Consider the following 22,677-nt stretch of genomic DNA (forward strand, 5'->3'; position numbering starts at 1 on the left):
TTGGTTGGGTTCATGCGAGTGACGGATTGACCACACACAGGAGTAAACCATAATATCACTGATAAGCAATTTGGCAGTACGCCCAGAACATTGCTCTGTGAACTAAAAGGAGTATCTCAGTTTCAAGGTCCCAGCTTTGAGAGAAGAAGCCTCGTGAGGTATCAGTCAGTCACATGCAGGAACCAATGTTAATAATGAATAATGTAAATCATGCATATATGACTTGTTTGTGTAGCAGTATATAAAGACTGAAAGGGAACGTCCTTTTCAGAGTTTTCATCAAGCTTGGATTGAGTTTGTGAACCTCTCCGGCCGTGATAATAAAGAGTGATTCATTTAATATTGACTTCAGGTGTGCCTGGTGTTGAATTTCCACCACACAGGCATGAGAGAGGAGAGGACAGAGGAATAAGAGAGGAAATGAGGGAAGAGAGGGCTAAGAGGACAGAAGGAAGATGAGAGGACGTACGGTTCTCAGTAATGGCCACTTCACACATCTCCTTCAGTCGGGTGATGAGAAGCTGATCGGCCACCACCAACACGTTGCAGACAAACTCTACATTCAGAGTCTCTGGAAGAGGATAGAGACAGACTTTTAGCTTCCACTATGTAGCATTCAACTAACTACCTTGTGCATCAAGATCGGAGTCAACATGATGAGGTTCATAAATATCATTATGGTTAGCCACATGATAATTATGTTTAACTCAATATTTATTTAATGCACTTATTTGACAGGGACAGCGCACATTTATCAACATTTCAGTGTTCACATCACTGTATATGTACCCAAGTTAGCAAAAGAGCTAATTCCCATCCATAGTCCCTAAGCATTTTTCACTGAGTATGTGTGTGTGTACAGGTTGTATATGCATGATCTGGTGTGTTCTGTGTACCTTTGATAGTGGGACACTCGTCAGTGTAGACATATTCTAGGATGACCTGCAGTATCTCTGAGCTGGTGGGCATCTCCAGTGCACTACAAGAAGTGGCCTGTGGGTGGCACACAACAACTACATTACCAACACTGATCACAAGTAGCAGCACAGGTATTACTCAAGAACAATGCGAGACAACGTTTTCAGAGCCAAAGAGTCAATGGTTACTTCTGGCAATATTAAAATTAAGCTTTAGTGTACAATGAGCAAGACCTCCAATTGCCAGCAACTAAAACAGCCATTTTATAATTGTATAAACTAATACGGATTGACAAATATGAAATACCATCAAAGACATGGCAAAACATAACATGACATACCTCTATCCAGGGGTTCCCCAGCATACTGTGGAAGTACTCTGAAACACATACATGACATGTTTACAATCAATTTTCAAGAATCCTTTTCAAATCATCTCCCAGACACAATTGAGATTCTCCATTGAGCATGCTTTTTAGTCCAGCACGAGGCTTAATCTGTGTATGGAAAACTGGCCCCATAGCTTTAACAAATGACTGGCAAATGTAGTGTCAGATGTCTACAACCTTGAATAACCTGAACCCACAGTTCAACCCTCACACTCCAAGAAACGCAACAATATGTTGACACATTGTAGCTCACCGAGTCTGGCACACAGTACACACTTGTGACAGGGGAACTCCTTGCCATCCTCAGACCTCAGAGTGACATCACAGAGGTAGGAGCTTGGGAGAGACAAGAATACAACTTAGACTGAACAATATCTCCTCTCTGAATATCATCTGACAAGGACACAACAATTGAATAGAATCACAGAACATTGACTTGAATGGGAATGTCCGTTCTAGTAATTATCTTTCTATGAACACAACATTGTCTCAGGTAATCTGCCACATGGCAATTACTCACCACTTTTTCTGGTTGAATCGTGGCTTGTTGCCCATCTTCTTATGCACTACATTGATCTTCCCGTTTTCATACTTCACTCCATCCAAACTGTAATAAATGTATAGTAAATCTGTATTTAACAAACCCCCATAAGGTCGATGCCCGTGCTGAAATCTAATTAGCATAATACAACATTGCCATCAAAATCTGACGAAGTGAATACGTTTTTTGCATGGGCTGTGTCTCAATCCAACGCATCCGCCGATGTCGGCCTTCCGCATCTGCGGTGGAAGGTGGCAGAGCTACAGCGGTGTTTATCTCACGAAACGTCTGCAGTGTCCGAACGATTTGGGCTAGAAACTATTTGAACACGAACGGGTTCTCCGTCTTGCTCTACGACATCCACAAGCTTCACAGGACTCATCTCAAGTCGCTAACACCAGCATCCCAACTGCGAACAGGTATCCAAAAAAACGTTTGTAAAGTCCAAATGGTTTGAACTACAAACTAATATGACCCCACCGTCGAAAGCTGAGACCCTCACGACCGTGTTCTATGTTTTGCTCTACGATGCCCCCAAGTTTCACGAGACTCGTCTCAAGGTAACCCCGTAAAAAATGACTGAATATGAATAGGATTTTTTGGGACCAGGGTAACACACGTAACCTTTTTTTTTATGCTTTCCTATATACTGTATTTCAGATGCATTTGAGACCTCTCAAACCATACTTCCTTTTGATAAATGTTTTGACTATCTGTTTTGCCATTATGAATATGTTATTCAATGCGTTTCTAAGGCTAATAGCAAAAGGCCAAATTCAATGCCTTGATTTGCACACTCTTGGCATTCTCTCAACCAGTTTCATGAGGTAGTCACCTGGAATGCATTTCAATTAACAGGTGTGCCTTGTTAAAAGTTTATTTGTGGAATTTCTTTCCTTTGTAATGCATTTGAGCCAATCAGTTGTGTTGTGACAAGGTAGGGGGGTATACAGAAGATAGCCCTATTTGGTAAAAGTCCATATTATGGCAAGAACAGCTCAAATAAGCAAAGAGAAATGACAGTCCATCGTTACTTTACGACATGAAGGTCAGTCAATCTGGAACATTTCAAGAACTTTGAAAGTGCAGTCCCAAAAACCATCAAGCGCTATGATGAAACTGGCTCTCATGAGGACCGCCACAGGTAAGGAAGACCCAGAGTTACCTCTGCTGCAGAGGATAAGTTCATTAGAGTTACCAGCCTCAGATTGCATGCCAAATAAATGCTTCACAGAGTTCAAGTAACAGACATCTCAACATCAACTGTTCAGAGGAGACTGCGTGAATCAGGCCTTCATGGTCGAATTACTGCGAAGAAACCATTACTAAAGGACACCAATAGGAAGAAGATACTTGCTTGGGCAAAGAAACAAGAGCAATGGACATTTGACCGGTGGAAATGTGTCCTTTGGCCTGATGAGTCCATATTTTAGATTTTTGGTTCCAACCGCCGTGTCTTTGTGAGACGCAGAGTAGGTGAACGGATGATCTCTGCATGTGTAGTTCCCACCGTGAAGCATGGAGAAGGTGGTGTGATGGTGTGGGGGTGTTTTCTGGAGACACTGTCAGTGATTTATTTAGAATTCAAGGCACACTTAACCAGCATGGCTACCATAGCATTCTCCAGCGATACGCCATCCCATCTGGTTTGCCTTTGTGGGACTATCATTTGTTTTTCAACAGGACAATGACCCAATACACCTCCAGGCTGTGTAAGGGCTATTTGATTAAGGAGGAGAGAGATGGAGTGCTGCATCAGATGACCTGGCCTCCACAATCACCCGACTTCAACCCAATTGAGATGGTTTGGGATGAGTTGGACCGCAGAGTGAAGGAAAAGCAGCCAACAAGTGCTCAGCATATGTGGGAACTCCTACAAGACTGTTGGAAAAGCATTCCAGGTGAAGTTGGTTGAGAGAATGCCAAGAGTGTGCAGAGCTGTCATCAAGGCAAAGGGTGGCTACTTTGAATAATCTAAAATCTATTTTGATTTGTTTAACACTTTTTTGGTTACTACATGATTCCATGAGTTACTTCATAGTTTTGATGTCTTCACAATTATTCTACAATGTAGAAAATAGTAAAAATAAAGAAAAACCGTTGTATGAGTAGGTGTGTTCAAACTTTTGACTGGTACTGTATATCTTTTTTTATACCTAATGGGGTCCTAAAATTCCAAATCAAATAGCTAAATGATCCATGGTATAACCATCTTAAAACAATTCCATATCTTAGCTTAGTAGACCCCCACACCCCCCAAAATCAGGCCAATGGTGTCTGAGATTTTGCGTGTGACAAACGTACGTACAGTTGATTCCTATAGCGACCCCTTGGGCCAATCAGGGTAATTTTGTGAATGCCAGATCTCTATGGCAAGAAGCATCATTCACCCAAGTTTCGTCAAAATCGTACGTGACGTACGTACTAACGGACGGAGACAGACCCACAGTCCCCTCCACAATTTAATCGTGGGGGACAACAATAATAACCAACTCAGTCCTCACCGTGCCGACAGACTGCCCATGCCCAGCTTCTTGGCCACACCCTGTAAGGTCTTGACCGGGTTGACTCTTCCTCCCTCTCCAGCTCCGGCCTTGCCACCCTTGCCTTTTTTCCCAGGCTTGGTGCCCTTGCTTTTGGGCTTGTCTCCGTCCCCTCGGGCAGAGGGGGTCAGCGAGCAGTATACCTCCAGGGCCGAGCAGCCCCTCAGGTTGCCCTCATGGAAGCCCAGGTCCTGCAGGCTGCTGATCAGCTGGTCCTGCTCCGGGTCTGGGCCATGTTGATTCTGTTTCTGGCCGAAGACTCGTGGCCGGTGGTCCTGCACCAGCAGCTCACAGAAATCGGTGTAGATGAACTTCAGGGCGTGCTCCAGCATCTCAGGGCTCACCTTCTCCAGCACCAGCAGGTCACAACCCACCGCGTCCTCGCTCCTCCTCACCTCCCCGTCTCCCTCCTCCCAGTCTGGCACCAGCTGCTTCCTGAAGAACTCGGACCTCATGGACAGGAGGTACTTGTGGGCGGGGAAGGTGCGGTCTCCGGCCTGCAGGGTCACGTCATGAATGCTATCCGTCTCGTCCGCTTCCTCCAGCAGGTTCCGGAAGTGTTGGGAGAAGGAGGAGCGAGATACGCTGGGAATCTCATACAGGCTGGGTGGGGGAAGGAGAGAGATCAGGGTCACGTTCACTAGGTACGAAATGCTAAAAAATTTAGTTAAACAGGGATGTACTATCTGAATTTACCCAATAACAAACACTTCTTGTCCATTTCAAAACTTCTTGTTACGGTGTGGCCTAATGAAGACATAGTTCAAATGTTATAAAGGTGCGACAACACACAGAGAGGAACAGTACCTGGTTTTGGGGTCCGACTGCAGCACTCCAAAGTTGCGTCCCTTGGAGTCCATGGTGATGCTGACCGCACGGTGGACGTAGGGGAGCTTCTCCAAGCGGATTCGCTCGTACACAGTTCCACCCTCAGGGAGACCACACACCTCCACACTACCATCTAAAGCACACAAGGGATAAATGGTTTAGTCAAATGACAATGCAGTGATTCTAACTTACTTCCCAATGATTAAAATAGTAAACAACATTACTTACATTCAAGAGTGCAAAAGAGTACTTTTGAATCTAAGTCTTGTATACTATTTTTCCATACTTCATGAAGTTAATCATCCACCATACATATAAAAGAGGAAAGTGTGAAAGAGTACTCGTAGTACTCAGAGGTATCATTATTAAACAATTTTCTCATCTCACCTTTCTTCTCCACGCTCTTCCTGTACTCTCCGTGCCACTGTCCGCTGAAGCCCTCCCCTTCCTGTGTGACAAACATCATGTTGTTCCTGCTCAGGGCGATGTCCGACATGAACACCTGGCGCCCGTACGCCCACCTGCATTGTCTCACTGAACCGCCTACTGAACGCCAGCAGAACACCTGATAGAGAGAGAAATCAATACAACTTTAATAATCCAGAGGGACAATTAGAAAGACATTGTCAGTGTGTGGCGACAACAAATACATTGAATAAACACAAAAGATCATACAGATCAACACACATCTCATCATCAACCAAACTTCATATGGAGTGAATCGTTTGCACATTAAGAATCCACCAACAAATGGACTGTAGCTAGTCAACACTAAGTATTTGGTATTTTTCAATGTATCCGACCCAGCTGGTCCTTACCCTCCCAGCTTCATCCAGGGCCAGGATGGCCACCTTCTCTCCCCCTCCCTCGTTCAGGACCTGGGGGTCCACACGATGGTCCAGGCTGCCTCCGCTCACAAGGACCTTCCTGATGTTCAGTTGCCTGAAAGAGAGGCATCGGGCATGGGAAAGAAAAACTGAGTTGACGGAGAGCGAGTGACTGAGCAGAATGATCATGATCATCACATATCTCTCGCTCTCTCTCCTGTTAACCCATAAGAGTCTAAGCCCTTTCTAAGCTGGGGGAGGGGGTAACTACTAAGCTTTATGGAATTGTTTTAAGAAGGTCATACCAAGGATCATTTTGCTATTTGATTTGGAATTTTAAGACCCCTTGAAGTATATATTTGTTTTATTAAAAAAATATATGATGAACAATTATTTTGGGCCTTACTGCTATTAGCCCATACAAAACACATTGAATAACAGATTCACTACATGAAACAACAGATAGTCCCCCCAAAAAGTTTGTTCTGAAGTGCCTATCCTATATCTGAGAGATACATGTATTTAACCCCTTATTCTTGTCACTAAACAGTCTCCATATATACACTATATATACAAAAGTATGTGGACACCCCTTCAAATTAGTGGATTCGGCCATTTCAGACACACCTGTTGCTGACGTGTTTAAATCTCCATTGACAAACATTGGCAGCAGAATGGCCTTACTGAAGAACTCAGTGACTTTCAACGTGGCACCGTCGTAGGATGCCACCTTTCCAACAAGTCAGTTCGTCACATTTCTGCCCTACTAGTGCTGCCCCAGTCAACTGTAAGTGCTGTTATTGTGAAGTGGAAACGTCTAGTAGCAACAACGGCACAGCCTCAAAGTGGTAGGACACACAAGCTCACAGAATGGGACCGCCGAGTGCTGAAGCGCGTAGTGCGTAAAAATCGTCTGTCCTCGGTTGCAACCCTCACTACCGAGTTCCAAACTGCCTCGAAGCAACGTCAACACAAGAACTGTTCGTTGGGAGCTTCATGAAATGGGTTTCTATGGCCGATCAGCCGCACACAAGCCTAAGATCACCTTGGTACCAGTAGGTCGCTGAGAGGTCTTGAAATGGGATCTGCTCCCCACTGAGCAAAGGTCATGAAAATGTGCAGGTCATGAAAATGTGTGTAAAATATAGAAGCTAAACAGCAACCTGCCATAAGACAATTATGAAACTCTAAAGTTTGGTCATTACCTTTCAATATTACATCTGATGTGTCAATAATGTATCTAACCCAAATACTTGTCAAAATCTGTAGTAAACTAGGAATGCATGCCACCCTATGACATTATGAGCTGTAGCAGAGCACTAGAGCTGACGCAATGCCAAGCGTCGGCTGGAGTGGTGTAAAGCTTGCCGCCATTGGACTCTGAAGCAGTGGAAACGTGTTCTCTGGAGTGATGAATCACGCTTCACCATGTGGCAGTCCGACAGACAGATCTGGGTTTGGTGGATGCCAGGAGAACGCTACCTGACCGAATGCATAGTGCCAACTGTAAAGTTTGGTGTAGGAGGAATAATGGTCTGGGACTGTTTTTCATGGTTCGGGCTAGGCCCCTTTGTTCCAGTGAAGAGAAATCTGAAGGCTACAGCATACAATGACATTCTAGACGATTCTGTGCTTCCAACTTTGTGGAAGGCCCTTTCCTCTTTCAGCATGACAATGCCCCCATGCACAAAGCGAGGTCCATACAGAAATGGTTTATCGAGATCGGTGTGTAAAAGCACTTGACTGGCCTGCACAGAGCCCTGATCTCAACCCCATCGAACACCTTTGGGATGAATTGGAATGCAGACTGCGAGCCAGGCCTAATCACCCAACATCAGTGCACGACCTCACTAAAGCTCGAGGCTGAATGGAAGAAAGTCCACGAAGCAATGTTCCAACATCTAGTGGAAAGCCTTCCCAGAAGAGTGGAGGCTGTTACAGCAGCAAAGGGGGGGACCAACTCCATATTAATGCCCATGATTTTGGAATGAGATGTTCGACGAGTAGGTCTCCACATAACTTTGGTCAAGTAGTTACATAAATTAGAGCAAAACAACCGACATGTACGTGTTCGTGAGAAGTTGGCAGATTGGCTGTACCGACTTCAGACGAGTCCCAAGACGCTTGTAGGGGTCGTGGAGCAAACACCATCGTGTTCGTGAGAGTCATCTTTCCATAGAGGGGTCATAATAGTTTGTAGGCCAAACCGGTCGGACGCTACAGACGATTTTGTGAGAAGACCAATTTTCACGATGTCTCATGGTCTGACAAACACTATTCTAGCTCTGTCACCTTTCACAGCAAATGCGGAAGTGTTACATAGGCGGCTCAGGTGGATTGAGATGCATCCAATGTATTGTATTATGCTAATTAGATCGACTTAATGTCATCTCTCTCTCATAAAGAAAATGTTATTTGGAATTCGGTCAATTCAGGAAGTAAACTGAAATGTGTATTACAATTCTCCTCAATGAGAAATTGGAATTGCAGTTTACTTCCTGAGTTGACGGAATTGAAATGGAATTGACCCCAACCAAGGTAGTCACTTCTCCACTATCGGTGTAGTCACCTGGATGCCAACTTCTTGCACTGATAGTCAGCCAGCAGGTAGATATCTCCCTTCTCTGTCACCACCAACGTTGCCCCATTACTGGCCACTGCCATGGTGATGGTGACATCCTTGTGGTAGAGGGCGGACACCTGGCGAGGCGCAGTCACACACCTCTCCCCGTTGGGGTCCAACAGGTAGCCTAGAGGTCAAAAGTCAACCATCACCATATATACAGTTATGGTAGGGGAATAATAGAGCATATCATTATAGTTGCCTTGGCTTAGCTTCAAGGTAATTGGAAACCACTGTTTTGCTACGGTGTGCCAGTCATCATGACTTACCCAGCTGCCCTCCGTTCAGTCCAACTGTGTAGACAGCCTCCCTGGTCCACAGCACTGTGTGGAATCTCCCCGCTGCTACACCAATCACAGTCCTGCCTTTAAGGGTCTTGGAGAATACCTGCATCCCATTAGACAAGACCAACTCAGTCAACAACCAATCCACACTAATTCAGCATACCACACTTTCAAGTGTCTGCTCTGTGTACATGTTTGTCTTATGATGGGGGCCAGGGGAATCATTTATAAATCATGAGTGGCATGTGCATAAATCATTAATATAACACTTAGTCACTGTGATTTCAGCATTTACATAGGTTTAAGTTGATTGAACAGGCAAACAAACAATTTCTGAGGTAAGTAATATTGCATTGGTTTTGTTTATGCATTTGTCATAATAACAAATAGACACATTTTACATATATATATACACATATACATATATATATATACACATATACATATATATATATATTGATAAATGAGGCCCCAGGAGTTTTTCCCTTAGCTTGTCCTACTCCGGTCACATTGTTAGGGAAAACTCCCTATCTAGCTGCCTAGCTATGTCTCTATATGGTCACCAAGCCTGACCAGGTGCTCTCTTACCTGTTTGGGCAGGTGGCTGGAGGCGGGCGGGGGAGCCAGGCCCAGCTGGTGGAAGGTGTTGAGGCCAAAGGTGTAGACGTAGCCCTCCTCGGTCAGCACCACCGTGTGGTCCTTGGCTGCAGCCACCTGGGAGCAGTGATGGGACAGGAGCCCCTCCACCATCCGAGGAACCTGACAGATGATAGGGGACAAATAGGCACATGAGCCCAAAATCCACTGCCTATTTCACTTTGAATAGTTTTTTTAATATATCAAATAGTTTGAGCGTTTGCTTGAGCCTGCCCTGGAGTGCCTTCAAATGGAGCAATATTAAAGTTCACACTTTTGGGACTATTCCATTGGTTCCATTGTGCCAGACAAGCTCAAACACATTTCAAACTATTTGAACTCAGGTTAACACAGGTTTAAAAAAAAAATGTTATAGAGGGAGAAGGAGATAAAAACCCCAGGTACACACAGGCCACAAACAGTCAGAGTAGGTCATAGGTCAGATACAATACAGTATATTATTCTCACCAGATATGTCTGTTCGTCCCCGTGTCCCAGCCGACCTCCCTGCCCGTGTCCACAAGTATACACCTGCCCCTTCTGAGACAGGAACACTGAGTGGAACTTACACAGCACCACCTGAGAGGAAAGGAAACACATAGGTCTATTCAGTGAGACAATTTTGTTCCATTGTCAAATTCTCTTTACAAGTTCTCAAAGAAAAAGACAGCAGCATGTATGACATTGTTGATTGTGCGTGTCTTTCCATTTCCGTGGCCAAAGCCCTCTCGTAGTAATAGTCAAATAGTGGTGGTACTATAGGCCGGGGCACAAGTGGAAAAGTAAACATCATTACTAATGCATTGCTCCCCTCCGGCTCTCAATAGGGCGAAAGTGATGTTTCCCCGAGTATCACATTGATAACGAGACAACCCTACACACATACACACAGCCGTGGCTCATTTAATTAAAGCATGTCATTCTGGGATAAATATTTTACACCCAGCACCTGTTGGACTGCGGGCAGGTTGCACTGAGGACAAAGGCTCTACCTCCACGTGAGGGGTACCAGTAGGTCGCTGAGAGGTCTTGAAATGGGATCTGCTCCCCACTGAGCAAAGGTCATGAAAATGTGCATGTCATGAAAATGTGTGTAAAATATAGAAGCTAAACAGCAACCTGACATAAGACAATTATGAAACTTAAAGAAACTAAAGTTTGGTCAGTACCTTTCAATATTACATCTGATGTGTCTATAATGTATCTAACCCAAATACTTGTCAAAATCTGTAGTAAACTAGGAATGCATGCCACCCTATGACATTATGAGCTGTAGCAGAGCACTAGAGCTGACGATGTCATAGGATTGCATTCACTAGCATAGCTCCCTGTGAAAAGGTCCTTCCTGTCAGCGTCTAAATAACCGCTGGAAAACAGTTCTAACTGATTCTAACCCTAGTTAGAGTCTACATCTTTACAACATTATCTCATACAGTGCATTCGGAAAGTATTCAGACCCCTTGACTTTTTCCACATTGTTACGTTACGGCCTTATTCTAAAATTGGTCAAATAAAATAAAATAAAATACTCAATCCACACACAATACCCCATAATGACAAAGCGAAAACAGGTTTAGAAATGTTTGCCAATTTATTAAAAAACAGATACCTTATTTACATAAGTATTCAGACCCTTTGCTATAAAACTCTAAATTGAGCTCAGATGCATCCTGTCTCCATTGATCATCTTTGAGATGTTTCTACAAGTTGATTGGAGTCCACCTGTGGTAAATTCTATTGATTGGACATGATTTGGAAAGGCACACACCTGTCTATATAAGGTCCCACAGTTGACAGTGCATGTCAGAGCAAAAACCAAGCCATGAGGTCGAAGGAATTGTCCGTAGAGCTCTGAGACAGGATTGTGTCGAGGCACAGATCTGGAGAAGGGTACCAAAAAATGATTGCAGCATTTAAGGACCCCAAGGACACAGTAGCCTCCATCATTCTTAAATGGAAGAAGTTTGGAACCACCAAGACTCTTCCTAGAGCTGGCCTCCTGGCCAAACTGAGCAATCGGGGGAGAAGGGCCTTGGTCAGGGAGGTGACCAAGAACCCGATAGTCACTGACAGAGCTCCAGAGTTCGTCTGTGGAGATGGGAGAACCTTCCAGAAGGACAACCATCTCTGCAGCACTCCACCAATCAGGCCTTTATGGTAGAGTGGCCAGATGGAAGCCACTCCTCAGTAAAAGGCACATGACAGCCCGCTTGAAGTTTGCCAAAAGGCACCTAAAGACTCAGACCATGAGAAACAAGATTATCTGGTCTGATGAAACCATCTGGAGGAAACATGGCACCATCCCTACTGTGAAGCATGGTGGTGGTAGCATCATGCTGTGGGGATGTTTTTCAGCGGCAGGGACTGGGAGGCTAGTCAGGATCGAGGGAAAGATGAACGGAGCAAGGTACAGAGAGATCCTTGATGAAAACCTGCTCCAGAGTGCTCAGGACCTCAGATTGGGGCGAAGGTTCGCCTTCCAACAGGACAATGACCCTAAGCACACAGCCAAGACAACGCAGGAGTGGCTTCAGGACAAGTCTCTGAATGTCCTTGAGTGACCCAGCCAGAGCCCCGACTTGAACCCGATCTAACATCTCTAGAGAGACCTGAAAATAGCTGTGCAGAAACGCTCCCCATCCAGCCTGACAGAGCTTGAGAGGATCTGCAGAGAAGAATGGGAGAAACTCCACAAATACAGGTGTGCCAAGCTTGTAGCGTCATACCCAAGAAGACTCGAAGCTGTAATCGCAGTAAAGGGTCTGAATACTTCATGTGACTTCAGTTTTTTATTTTTAATAAATTGGCAAAAATTTCTAAAAACCTGTTTTTGCTTTGTCATTATGGGGTAGTGTGTAGATTGATGAGGGGGGAAACAACTATTTCATCCATTTTAGAATAAGGCTGTAACTAGACAAAATGTGGAAAAAGTCAAGGGGTCTGAATACTTTCCGAATGCACTGTACATCTCTACAACATTACCTAAAAAAGACCAAGTTATCTTACAAGGTTTCTTCCTCAGACCTCTCAGCACCCTCTATACCAGGGATCATCAACTAGATTCAGCCGCGGCCGATTTTCTTTGTTGAGCAGATGTTCGGGCGGCCGGAACATAATTCCAAATAATTTGTTGACTGCAATTTGTACGCAAAAAGCCCAAACAGATAATGTTTGACTAAAGCATAATCATTTCAAACCGTGCTTACATTTGTATACGAGCATGTGTCTCTCTATTATGCTTGGGAATACATTTCTTAAATTAAAATCACTTGGAGCTGATTTCCTGGTGTCTTATGTCCAACAATGAAAAAAAAAAAAAAAAAATGTTGCTCCGAAAATTAGGGGCCAAATAAAAGAACCCGCAGGCCAAACACGGACAACAGCTGTAATAACACTAAGAGCCTCCACATGGCCATCAGTGAAACTGTAGAGTGGCCCGCACATAAAGCCAACGTGGGTTTAACCATGCAGAGCTGGGCTAGACAAAGCCAGACACAGAACCCAAGCCTAGTGCACCTCTCCTAATCCTCTCATTCATTCACTCTCTCACTCAGCAGCTCACTCAAAGAAGACTACGACTGATATTTCCATTTCTAAAACGCCCAAATCCATAGTGAAAGGAGGACAATGATGTCAGTGTTTCCCCTTTATTCATTTAGCAGCGGCGGACTGTCTCTAAATTGTTGCCACCACACCAAAAAAAATATGGAACAGGAAAAAATATAGCGATGCAAATGATAACTGTCTTCTGGTAGATGGAAAGGCTTTCCCAAATACCTTCTCAATGAAATGTTAACTAACTAAAAAGTAACCTATGCCTACCTGGTAGAATCATTTCATGATTATTTGCATCAATCCAGTGGGCATTTGTTGTGCTAACTCCATCACGTGCTACAGAAACACTAACCAAACAGTGCTAGGTGCATGTGCACTTGAATTAAAAGGTAACTACACAAAAAAATTATGTATTGGATGTTTCCCAGACCTCAAAAGTGGTCTCCTGATGTGGTTTTAGCATTGTTATGTGAGAGCTACATAATAGCCAGTTACCATTGCTGTCATTTTACCCCTTATACTGTACACAACCACCCAATAAGAACAATGGCAATTTATTCAAACACATTTGTTTCCTAGTTTCTACTCATGCCCATTGTTCCTGGGAGAGCAGCCTGTTGTGAGGGGAATATCCCAGGAGGGGGTCTGTTTTGCAGGGAGGGGGACCCAGGTGACGTGCCTGTTATCCAGGAGACACAGGTGAGACAACCGGGTTTTTACATAAGCATTGTTGTGATGGATCCCCTGGTGAGCCATATATTGAGGCCAAGTCTGTGTGGAGGGAGGAGGCCCCAGGAGACTAGGGTGTTTAAGGTAGGGAAGCCCTATCATGACTCATGTGACTATATAACAGCTGGTGGCAAACAGAGGCAGAACATCTCTTTCCCTTAAGAGGAAAAGAATAGAGCGAAGACTGAAAATGTATTGGATCTCTACAGTAGTCGGTTTGTTTACCTGTTTGACGTAAACCCCGGTCCGGGCGAACAGATCCACAATCTCCGGGTGATGCCTGCTCTCCTGGTTCCCGTGCCCCAGACTGAAATTGGTGTTGTTCCCCCAAGTATAAACCTCAGTGGGGTCTGGGAGAGAGAAAACAAAAGTTACAAAACAATGGTTGCCACAGCCAAGACTTCAACACTATTTTCTCCATGTAGGCAACAACAATTGACAACTGTCGTGACTATGTGCTTTAAAGAAACATCCACTTTTTATCATGCATAGTCTAAATGAGAGATGGCTATGAAATGGTAAGTGATCCTCACCCGTCTTTGTAAACACCACGTGTGCTGGTCTGTCCTTCATGGTTATGTCCAAGACAGAGAGGCCCTCCTTATCCTGGGTGGAGAGAATGCCGCCATGCTGCAACACAGAAGCACCATTCTAGACTAGAGCCACAATATTATTTCCCTATACCTACATCTAGCTGTAGGCAAGTGATGTATCGGGCAATAATAGAGTAGCTACAGTACAATAGTACTTCCAATGGAAGCCATATAAATGTCTTCCTCCACATACCAATCATTTATGTAGAGGCCAAAGGAGGCCCCGTCATCTAAACATTCGTTCTGAATCCCTGAAACACAGAGGGAGACTCACCTTAACCAGTGACATGAGGCAGTGGATGTGTCCGTAGAAGACGCTGCGGTGCAGGGCGGTCCAGCCAGACTCCTTGTCCTTCACCATGAGGTCAGCTCTCTTGCTCTCCAGCAGCCATTCCAGCAGAGCCCTCTTGCCCAGCGAAGCGGCCAGGTGCAGAGCCGTGCGACCGAAGGCGTCCCTCAGTGTGGCTGCATTGTGGCAGTGGGTGGTGAGGAAGGCCCGCAGGCTCCCCTCTGAACCCCGCGTCAGCGCCGCCACCACCTCATCTGCATGCCGCATGGAGCGGCATTTTGGCGTGCAGTCTGGGGATGCCATCTTCACACTCATCCTGAGTGACCACTAAACCTTGCAGTAAACCCCCCGCTCTAATTCAGCAATCTTACCCGGTCACGGAGACCCAGCTCCCCCAACTCTAAAACAAACACTGGTTAAACCAACCCTTCAGTACAACAACAAACGCTAAAATAATGCTTTAGGTCAAGTCAGTGTGACTTTGAAATTATATTATTTTGTAAGTAGCTGCTCTCGGAAGAAAATAGAAAAAGAACAGGTGGGAGATTGTTTTGGGGTGCTAGAATTGTGCTTGTGTTGAGGTTCCACCGCACCCTAGCAACCCCAGGGCCTTGTTTTAGGTCATCTCAGTCCACCATGTCGACCCAAAGCTCAACACAACCAAATGTGTTTGAAACATACAATGGCATCAGGAATTCAATAAATAAATGTATATAAAATAAAATAAAGTATATACTTTTATACCAAAGAAAATACAAATATACTATAAATATTTCAAAAAATATTTTCTCCTTTTACAACTTTTGTTAATACAATATTTTACAAAAGGCAACAAGGTCTTTAACCCTCCAGAAAGTCCCTTCAAATAGTCCATCCAAATTGAGGGGAAAGGCCCCCTTTCCCCCCCAAAACACACAAAACCCTTCTCAAAACTCCATAATTGTATTGGGAACCTGGGGAAGAAAGGGTGGACAGTCATTAGTTGTAAAACACTGGAAGCACATGCAAGGCAGAGAAAACAACTGGATTCATAGCTACACAACATAAACCTGGCATGTACTACATTTCTGTCCACAACTCCACAGAACAGGCCTATTCAAAGTGCCATTAAAATGCATGCTCTGGAAAATCCAACATACCCATCTTGCTCTTTAACTGTACTAGGCTACATGGCTTGCTGGGTTTTAACTGTTTAATCTATGTTAAAAGGTCAACAGAGAGGTCAAAGTGCAGTTCAGCGCCCCAGATAGGCAGGGACAGCCAGCAAGGATCAATTGACTTGACCCTACTATGCCTATAATAGTAGTCCAGCTAGGCTATGTCTATTGACTCCAGGCCAAAAATACTGCACAAAAGTCTTATTAAAACGAAAATAAACAAATAAGGGTATCAAAACAGGAACATGCAACTGCAACAGTTTGCCACTGACTGTTTTCACAACATGCACAGCTTGGAGTTGTGAAAGTGAAAAACATGTTAGAGAGTATAATTTAAAAGGTATTTAAATAATGATACATCTGACAGGTCTTTTGCAGACCAATGCATGGTGTGCATTAAATGTCCACAGTGCAGTGAATATAGCTGACATATGTTGATTAGCTACGTAGCCAACACTTAGGAGCCGATACAGTCTGCTTCCACCTAGCCTACTTGATACTTAGCAAGCTAACGTTAGTTGTCCTAACGTTAAGTCTCTTAGGAGAACAGACATTAGGCCTACATTTTTTCACTCACTGGGCTGCTAGTTACAATACAATCCAGTGGTATTGCAACTAGCTATATGCATGTACACCAACGTTTTCACCATGATTTAACAGTTTCCTTCAAGTGAATGAAGCGTTCATTCTCTAAATCCTGGCTAGTTACCTACATTGCTAGCTAGCTAGCATTTGAACTTGGCTAGCTGTAAATTAGCTACAAACCATTAACATATTGGACAATCTCAAATACTTTAATCTAAATAAAACGTGTTAAATACGGCACGGGTGACAGTGTATTGTTGGCTTGTTAACCTGATGTGGCCATCGAGGACTGAATGATGTTACTGACACATCGCTAGCTTAGTTAAATTAGCTAGGCTAGCGAGTTGCAGTGAAAAGAGATTGCCACTAACACATTTCACTTTCTCACCTGCCGCTAGATGAAGACGAAAGTGGTCATGAAGCTTGCTCTAACGGTACACATCCACTGTGTCATCGTTTCAAAAATATATCGCTAAATGCTCTTATTAAACCTGGATATTTGGGCAGAACCGATGCTATTCCGCAGTTAGGTAAGTAACCAAAAAGGAGGGAGGCTAGGCAACACGGAGACTTCTGATTGGTTGAGAGCTCTTGCAATACCATTTTCAATTGGACGGTGTTAGTGTAATCGCTTTAAATTACCATACGAAAGTCTGGTCAAAACCTCAGTGGTCTGGTTGCATTTGTCAATGTGGAGTCGACTAAGCACTTTAAATCGAAAACTTGCCACAGGTACTGAATGACTGCATAAAAAATATGAACACCGATATGTGCAACAGGCACAGGACAACATATATCTCCTAGCCACATATGTAGGTCCCTGATAGCGCCGCCTGTCACAGATGATTGGCACACTGTCAAATGAGTCCTCTCGATGATTGACGTCACTGCTTGGAGAAATAGGCTGTATTTTAAGAAACGAAAAGTGATACCTAATCTGAGTTATGAGCTGGGAGTAGACTCATTAAATAAATGTATTGATTGTTTAATTTATTGCCTTACCTCCATAACTTGCTACATTTGCACACACTGTATATATATTTTCTGTTGTATTTCTGACTTTATGTTTTTTACCCCATATGTAACTCTGTGTTGTTTTTATTGCACTACTTTGCTTTATCTTGGCCAGGTCGCAGTTGTAAATGAGAACCTGTTCTCAACTGGCTTACCTGGTTAAATAAAGGTGAAATAAAATAAAAAAAATAAAAATCAACACAATATGTGTTGGGGGGGCAGAGTAGGTCCAGGTTTGCCTACAGCTTGTAAATAATACATCATGACTTCAATTAATAAATGCATGAAATATTTATCCTCCACATCCCTTAGTTTCAAATGATGGTCACCTGGGCTCCAGTTAAGAATAGGTAAGGGGTCAAGGGTGGAGATAGGGTTACACGTTGGGTTCACACCAGGGCTTGACACATAATTACATATTGATGAATCTTTCCTTCTCTAGTCACACATTTACTTTTTTTTGCTACAATAGCAGCATTATCCTGCATTATCCTAGGAGAACAATTATGCTGCTAAAATCAGGAGGCCAGTCATTAGAAACCACGACTAATGAGGAAAGACCAGAAAGACTTTGATACAATACTTTGGTAACACTTTACATTAGGTTATTCTTCAATACCTATGCCTGTGTAGTTATGAAGAATTTCAATTCAAAATGCTATATATCAATTTTCAGAAATGTTGGTAAATACGCATTTTTGTGCTTAAAGAACGTAGAAAGGAGATTGGTGTGGTTTTCAACATCTAATCATGGGGTTGTTAAATGACAGACATGTATTTGTTTGAAACCTATCACTAGATGGTTTAATTTCATAGAGACAAACAATCACATTTTGGAGCAAAATTAGATACAATACATGTGGACACCCCTTAAAATTAGTGGATTTGGCTATTTCAGCCATACCCGTTGCTGACAGTTGTATAAAATCGTGCACACAGCCATGCAATCTCCATAGACAAACATTGGCAGTAGAATGGCCTTATTGAAGAGCTCAGTGACTTTGAACGTGGCACCGTCATAGGATACCAGCTTTCCAACAAGTCAGTTCATCACATTTCTGCCCTGCTAGAGCTGCCCCGGTCAACTGTAGGTGCTGTCATTGTGAAGGGGAAACGTCTAGTAGCAACAACGGCTCAGCCTCAAAGTGGTAGGACACACAAGCTCACAGAATTGGACTGCCAAGTGCTGAAGCACGTAGTGCGTAAAAATAATCTGTCCTCGGTTGCAATACTAACTACCGAGTTACAAACTGCCTCTGGAAGCAACGTCAGCACAATAACTGTTCGTCAAGAGATTCATGAAATGGGTTTCCATGGCCAAGCAGCCGCACACAAGCCTAAGATCACCATGTGCAATGCCAAGCGTCAGCTGGAGTGATTTAAAGCTTGCCATCATTGGACTCTGGAGCATTGGACTCTGGAGTGATGAATCACGCTTCACCATCTGTCAGTCCGACGGACTAATCTGGGTTTGGCGGATGCCAAGAGAACACTACCTGCCCGAATGCATAGTGCCAACTGTAAAGCTTGGTGGAGGAGGAATAATGGTCTGGGGCTGTTTTTCATGGTTAGGCCCCTTAGTTCCAGTGAAGGGAAATCTAAACACTACAGCATACAATGACATTCTAGATGATTCTGTGCTTCCATCTTTGTGGCAACAGTTTGGGAAAGGCCCTTTCCTGTTTCAGCAAGACAATACCCCCATGCACAAAGCGAGGTCCATATAGAAATCGTTTGTCGAGATCGGTGTGGAATAACTTGACTAGCCTGCACAGAGCCCTGACCTCAACCCCATCGAACACCTTTGGGATGAATTGGAACGCCAACTGTGAACCAGGCCTAATCGCCCAACATCAGTGCCCGACCTCACTAATGCTCGTGGCTGAATGGAAGCAAGCCCCCACAGCCATGTTCCAACATCTAGTGAAAAGCCTTCCCAGAAGAGTGGAGGCTGTTATAGCAGCAAAAGGGGAACCAAATCCATATTAATGCCCAAGATTTTACACAGTTAAATGTTACACATAATTACATTTTTAATAAAGAACTGTAGAAATGTATTTGTAACTTAAATATGGAAAGAAATAGGCCTATATTTAACAGTCATATGAGATCTGGGCTCTGGTCAAAATTAGTGTATTATATAGGGAATAGGGTGCCATTTGGGATGAGGCCAACTAAAAGCTATAGCATGAGGTTAGATTTATTATGGGTATAATTTAAATGTTAAATATACAGGATACGAACATTCTATTCCAGCTAAACAATGGTTGAAGTCGGAAGTTTACATACACTTACAGTGAGGGAAAAAAGTATTTGATCCCCTACTGATTTTGTACGTTTGCCCACTGACAAAGAAATGATCAGTCTATAATTTTAATGGTAGGTTTATTTGAACAGTGAGAGACAGAATAACAACAAAAAAATCCATGTCAAAAATGTTATAAATTGATTAGCATTTTAATTAGGGAAATAAGTATTTGACCCCCTCTCAATCAGAAAGATTTCTGGCTCCCAGGTGTCTTTTATACAGGTATCGAGCTGAGATTAGGAGCACACTCTTAAAGGGAGTGCTCCTAATCTCAGCTTGTTACCTGTATAAAAGACACCTGTCCACAGAAGCAATCAATCAATCAGATTCCAAACTCTCCACCATGGCCAAGACCAAAGAGCTCTCCAAAGATGTCAGGGACAAGATTGTAGACCTACACAAGGCTGGAATGGGCTACAAGACCATCGCCAAGCAGCTTGGTGAGAAGGTGACAACAGTTGGTGCGATTATTCGCAAATGGAAGAAACACAAAATAACTGTCAATCTCCCTCGGCCTGGGGCTTCATGCAAGATCTCACCTCGTGGAGTTGCAATGATCATGAGAACGGTGAGGAATCAGCCCAGAACTACACGGGAGAATCTTGTCAATGATCTCAAGGCAGCTGGGACCATAGTCACCTAGAAAACAATTGGTAACACACTACACCATGAAGGACTGAAATCCTGCAGCGCCCGCAAGGTCCCCCTGCTCAAGAAAGCACATATACAGAGCCGTCTGAAGTTGGCCAATGAACATCTGAAAGATTCAGAGGAGAACTGGGTGAACGTGTTGTGGTCAGATGAGACCAAAATCAAGCTATTTGGCATCAACTCAACTCGCCGTGTTTGGAGGAGGAGGAATGCTGCCTATGACCCCAAGAACACCATCCCCACCGTCAAACATGGAGGTAGAAACATTATGCTTTGGGGGTGTTTTTCTGCTAAGGGGACAGGACAACTTCACCGCATCAAAGGGACGATGGACAGGGCCATGTACCGTCAAATCTTGGGTGAGAACCTCCTTCCCTCAGCCAGGGCATTGAAAATGGGTCGTGGATGGGTATTCCAGCACGACAACGACCCAAAACACACGGCCAAGGCAACAAAGGAGTGGCTCAAGAAGAAGCACATTAAGGTCCTGGAGTGGCCTAGCCAGTCTCCAGACCTTAATCCCATAGAAAATCTGTGTAGGGAGCTGAAGGTTCGAGTTGCCAAACGTCAGCCTCGAAACCTTAATGACTTGGAGAAGATCTGCAAAGAGGAGTGGGACAGAATCCCTCCTGAGATGTGTGCAAACCTGGTGGCCAACTACAAGAAACGTCTGACCTCTGTGATTGCCAATAAGGGTTTTGCCACCAAGTACTAAATCATGTTTTGCAGAGGGGTCAAATACGTATTTTCCTCATTAAAATGCAAATCAATTTATAACATTTTTGACATGCGTTTTTCTGGATTGTTTTGTTGTTATTCTGTCTCTCACTGTTCAAATAAACCTACCATTAAAATTATAGACTGATCATGTCTTTGTCAGTGGGCAAACGTAAAAAATCGGCAGGGGATCAAATACTTTTTTCCCTCACTGTAGGTTGGAGTCATTAAAACTCGTTTTTCAACCACTCCACCAATTTCTTGTTAACAAACTATAGTTTTGGCAAGTCGGTTAGGACATATACTTTGTGCATGACACACGTAATTTTTCCAACAATTGTTTACAGACAGATTATTTTACTGTATCACAATTCCAGTGGGTCAGAAGTTTACATACACTAAGTTGACTGTGCCTTAAAACAGCTTGGAAAATTCCAGAAAATTATGTAATGGCTTTAGAAGCTTCTGATAGGCTAATTGACATCATTTGAGTCAATTGGAGGTGTACCTGTGGATGTATTTCAAGGCCTACCTTCAAACCCAGTGCCTCTTTGCTTGACATCATGGGAAAATCAAAAGAAATCAGCCAAGACCTCAGAAAAAAGATTGTAGACCTCCACAAGTCTGGTTCATCCTTGGGAGCAATTTCCAAACGCCTGAAGGTACCACATTCATCTGTACAAACAATAGTACGCAAGTATAAACACCATGGGACCACGCAGCCGTCATACCGCTCAGGAAGGAGACGCGTTCTGTCTCCTAGAGATTAACGTACTTTGGTGCGAAAAGTGCAAATCAATCCCAGAACAACAGCAAATGACCTTGTGAAGATACTGGAGGAAACAGGTACAAAAGTATCTATATCCACAGTAAAACAAGTCCTATATCGACATAACCTGAAAGGCCGCTCAGCAAGGAAGATGCCACTGCTCCAAAACCGCCATAAAAAAGCCAGACTACGGTTTGCAACTGCACATGGGGACAAAGATCGTACTTTTTGGAGAAATGTCCTCTGGTCTGAAGAAACAAAAATATAACTGTTTGGCCATAATGACCATCGTTATGTTTGGAGGAAAAAGGGGAATGCTTGCAAGCCAAAGAACACCATCCCAACAGTGAAGCACGGGGGTGGCAGCATCATGCTGTGGGGGTGCTTCACTGCAGGAGGGACTGGTGCACTTCACAAAATAGATGGCATCATGAGGAAGGAAAATTATGTGGATATATTGAAGCAACATCTCAAGACATCAGTCAGGAAGTTAAAGCTTGGTCGCAAATGGGTCTTCCAAATGGACAATGAACCCAAGCATACTTCCAAAGTTGTGGCAAAATGGCTTAAGGACAACAAAGTCAAGCTATTGGAGTGGCCATCACAAAGAACTGACCTAAATCCTATAGAAAAGTTGTGGGCAGAACTGAAAAAGCGTGTGCGAGCAAGGAGGCCTGCAAACCTGACTCAGGTACACCAGCTCTGTCAGGAGGAATGGGCCA

General features: G+C 43.7%; 1 protein-coding gene across 2 annotated transcripts in view; it reads right to left on the reverse strand.

The window, feature by feature from the left end:
• The window catches only part of LOC121555953 (inhibitor of Bruton tyrosine kinase-like), a 28,652-nt gene extending 11,583 nt beyond the window's left edge, over positions 1–17,069 (reverse strand). For both annotated transcript variants that reach the window (XM_045213400.1, XM_045213399.1), the window contains exons 1-17: positions 16,885–17,069; positions 14,740–15,707; positions 14,406–14,502; positions 14,098–14,222; positions 10,057–10,167; positions 9,541–9,711; positions 8,938–9,055; positions 8,615–8,795; positions 6,037–6,160; positions 5,606–5,783; positions 5,198–5,351; positions 4,352–4,993; positions 1,827–1,913; positions 1,560–1,642; positions 1,259–1,296; positions 897–993; positions 470–571 (exon numbers count right to left, since the gene is read on the reverse strand). In XM_045213400.1, the coding sequence (XP_045069335.1) occupies positions 470–571; positions 897–993; positions 1,259–1,296; positions 1,560–1,642; positions 1,827–1,913; positions 4,352–4,993; positions 5,198–5,351; positions 5,606–5,783; positions 6,037–6,160; positions 8,615–8,795; positions 8,938–9,055; positions 9,541–9,711; positions 10,057–10,167; positions 14,098–14,222; positions 14,406–14,502; positions 14,740–15,069 (2,638 nt within the window). In that variant the 5' untranslated portion in view covers positions 15,070–15,707; positions 16,885–17,069. The remainder of the gene's footprint in view (positions 1–469; positions 572–896; positions 994–1,258; positions 1,297–1,559; positions 1,643–1,826; positions 1,914–4,351; positions 4,994–5,197; positions 5,352–5,605; positions 5,784–6,036; positions 6,161–8,614; positions 8,796–8,937; positions 9,056–9,540; positions 9,712–10,056; positions 10,168–14,097; positions 14,223–14,405; positions 14,503–14,739; positions 15,708–16,884) is intronic.
• Positions 17,070–22,677: the final 5,608 nt, after the last annotated feature.

This window comes from Coregonus clupeaformis, unplaced genomic scaffold, assembly GCF_020615455.1.
Source record: "Coregonus clupeaformis isolate EN_2021a unplaced genomic scaffold, ASM2061545v1 scaf0109, whole genome shotgun sequence".
Lineage (NCBI taxonomy): Eukaryota > Metazoa > Chordata > Actinopteri > Salmoniformes > Salmonidae > Coregonus > Coregonus clupeaformis.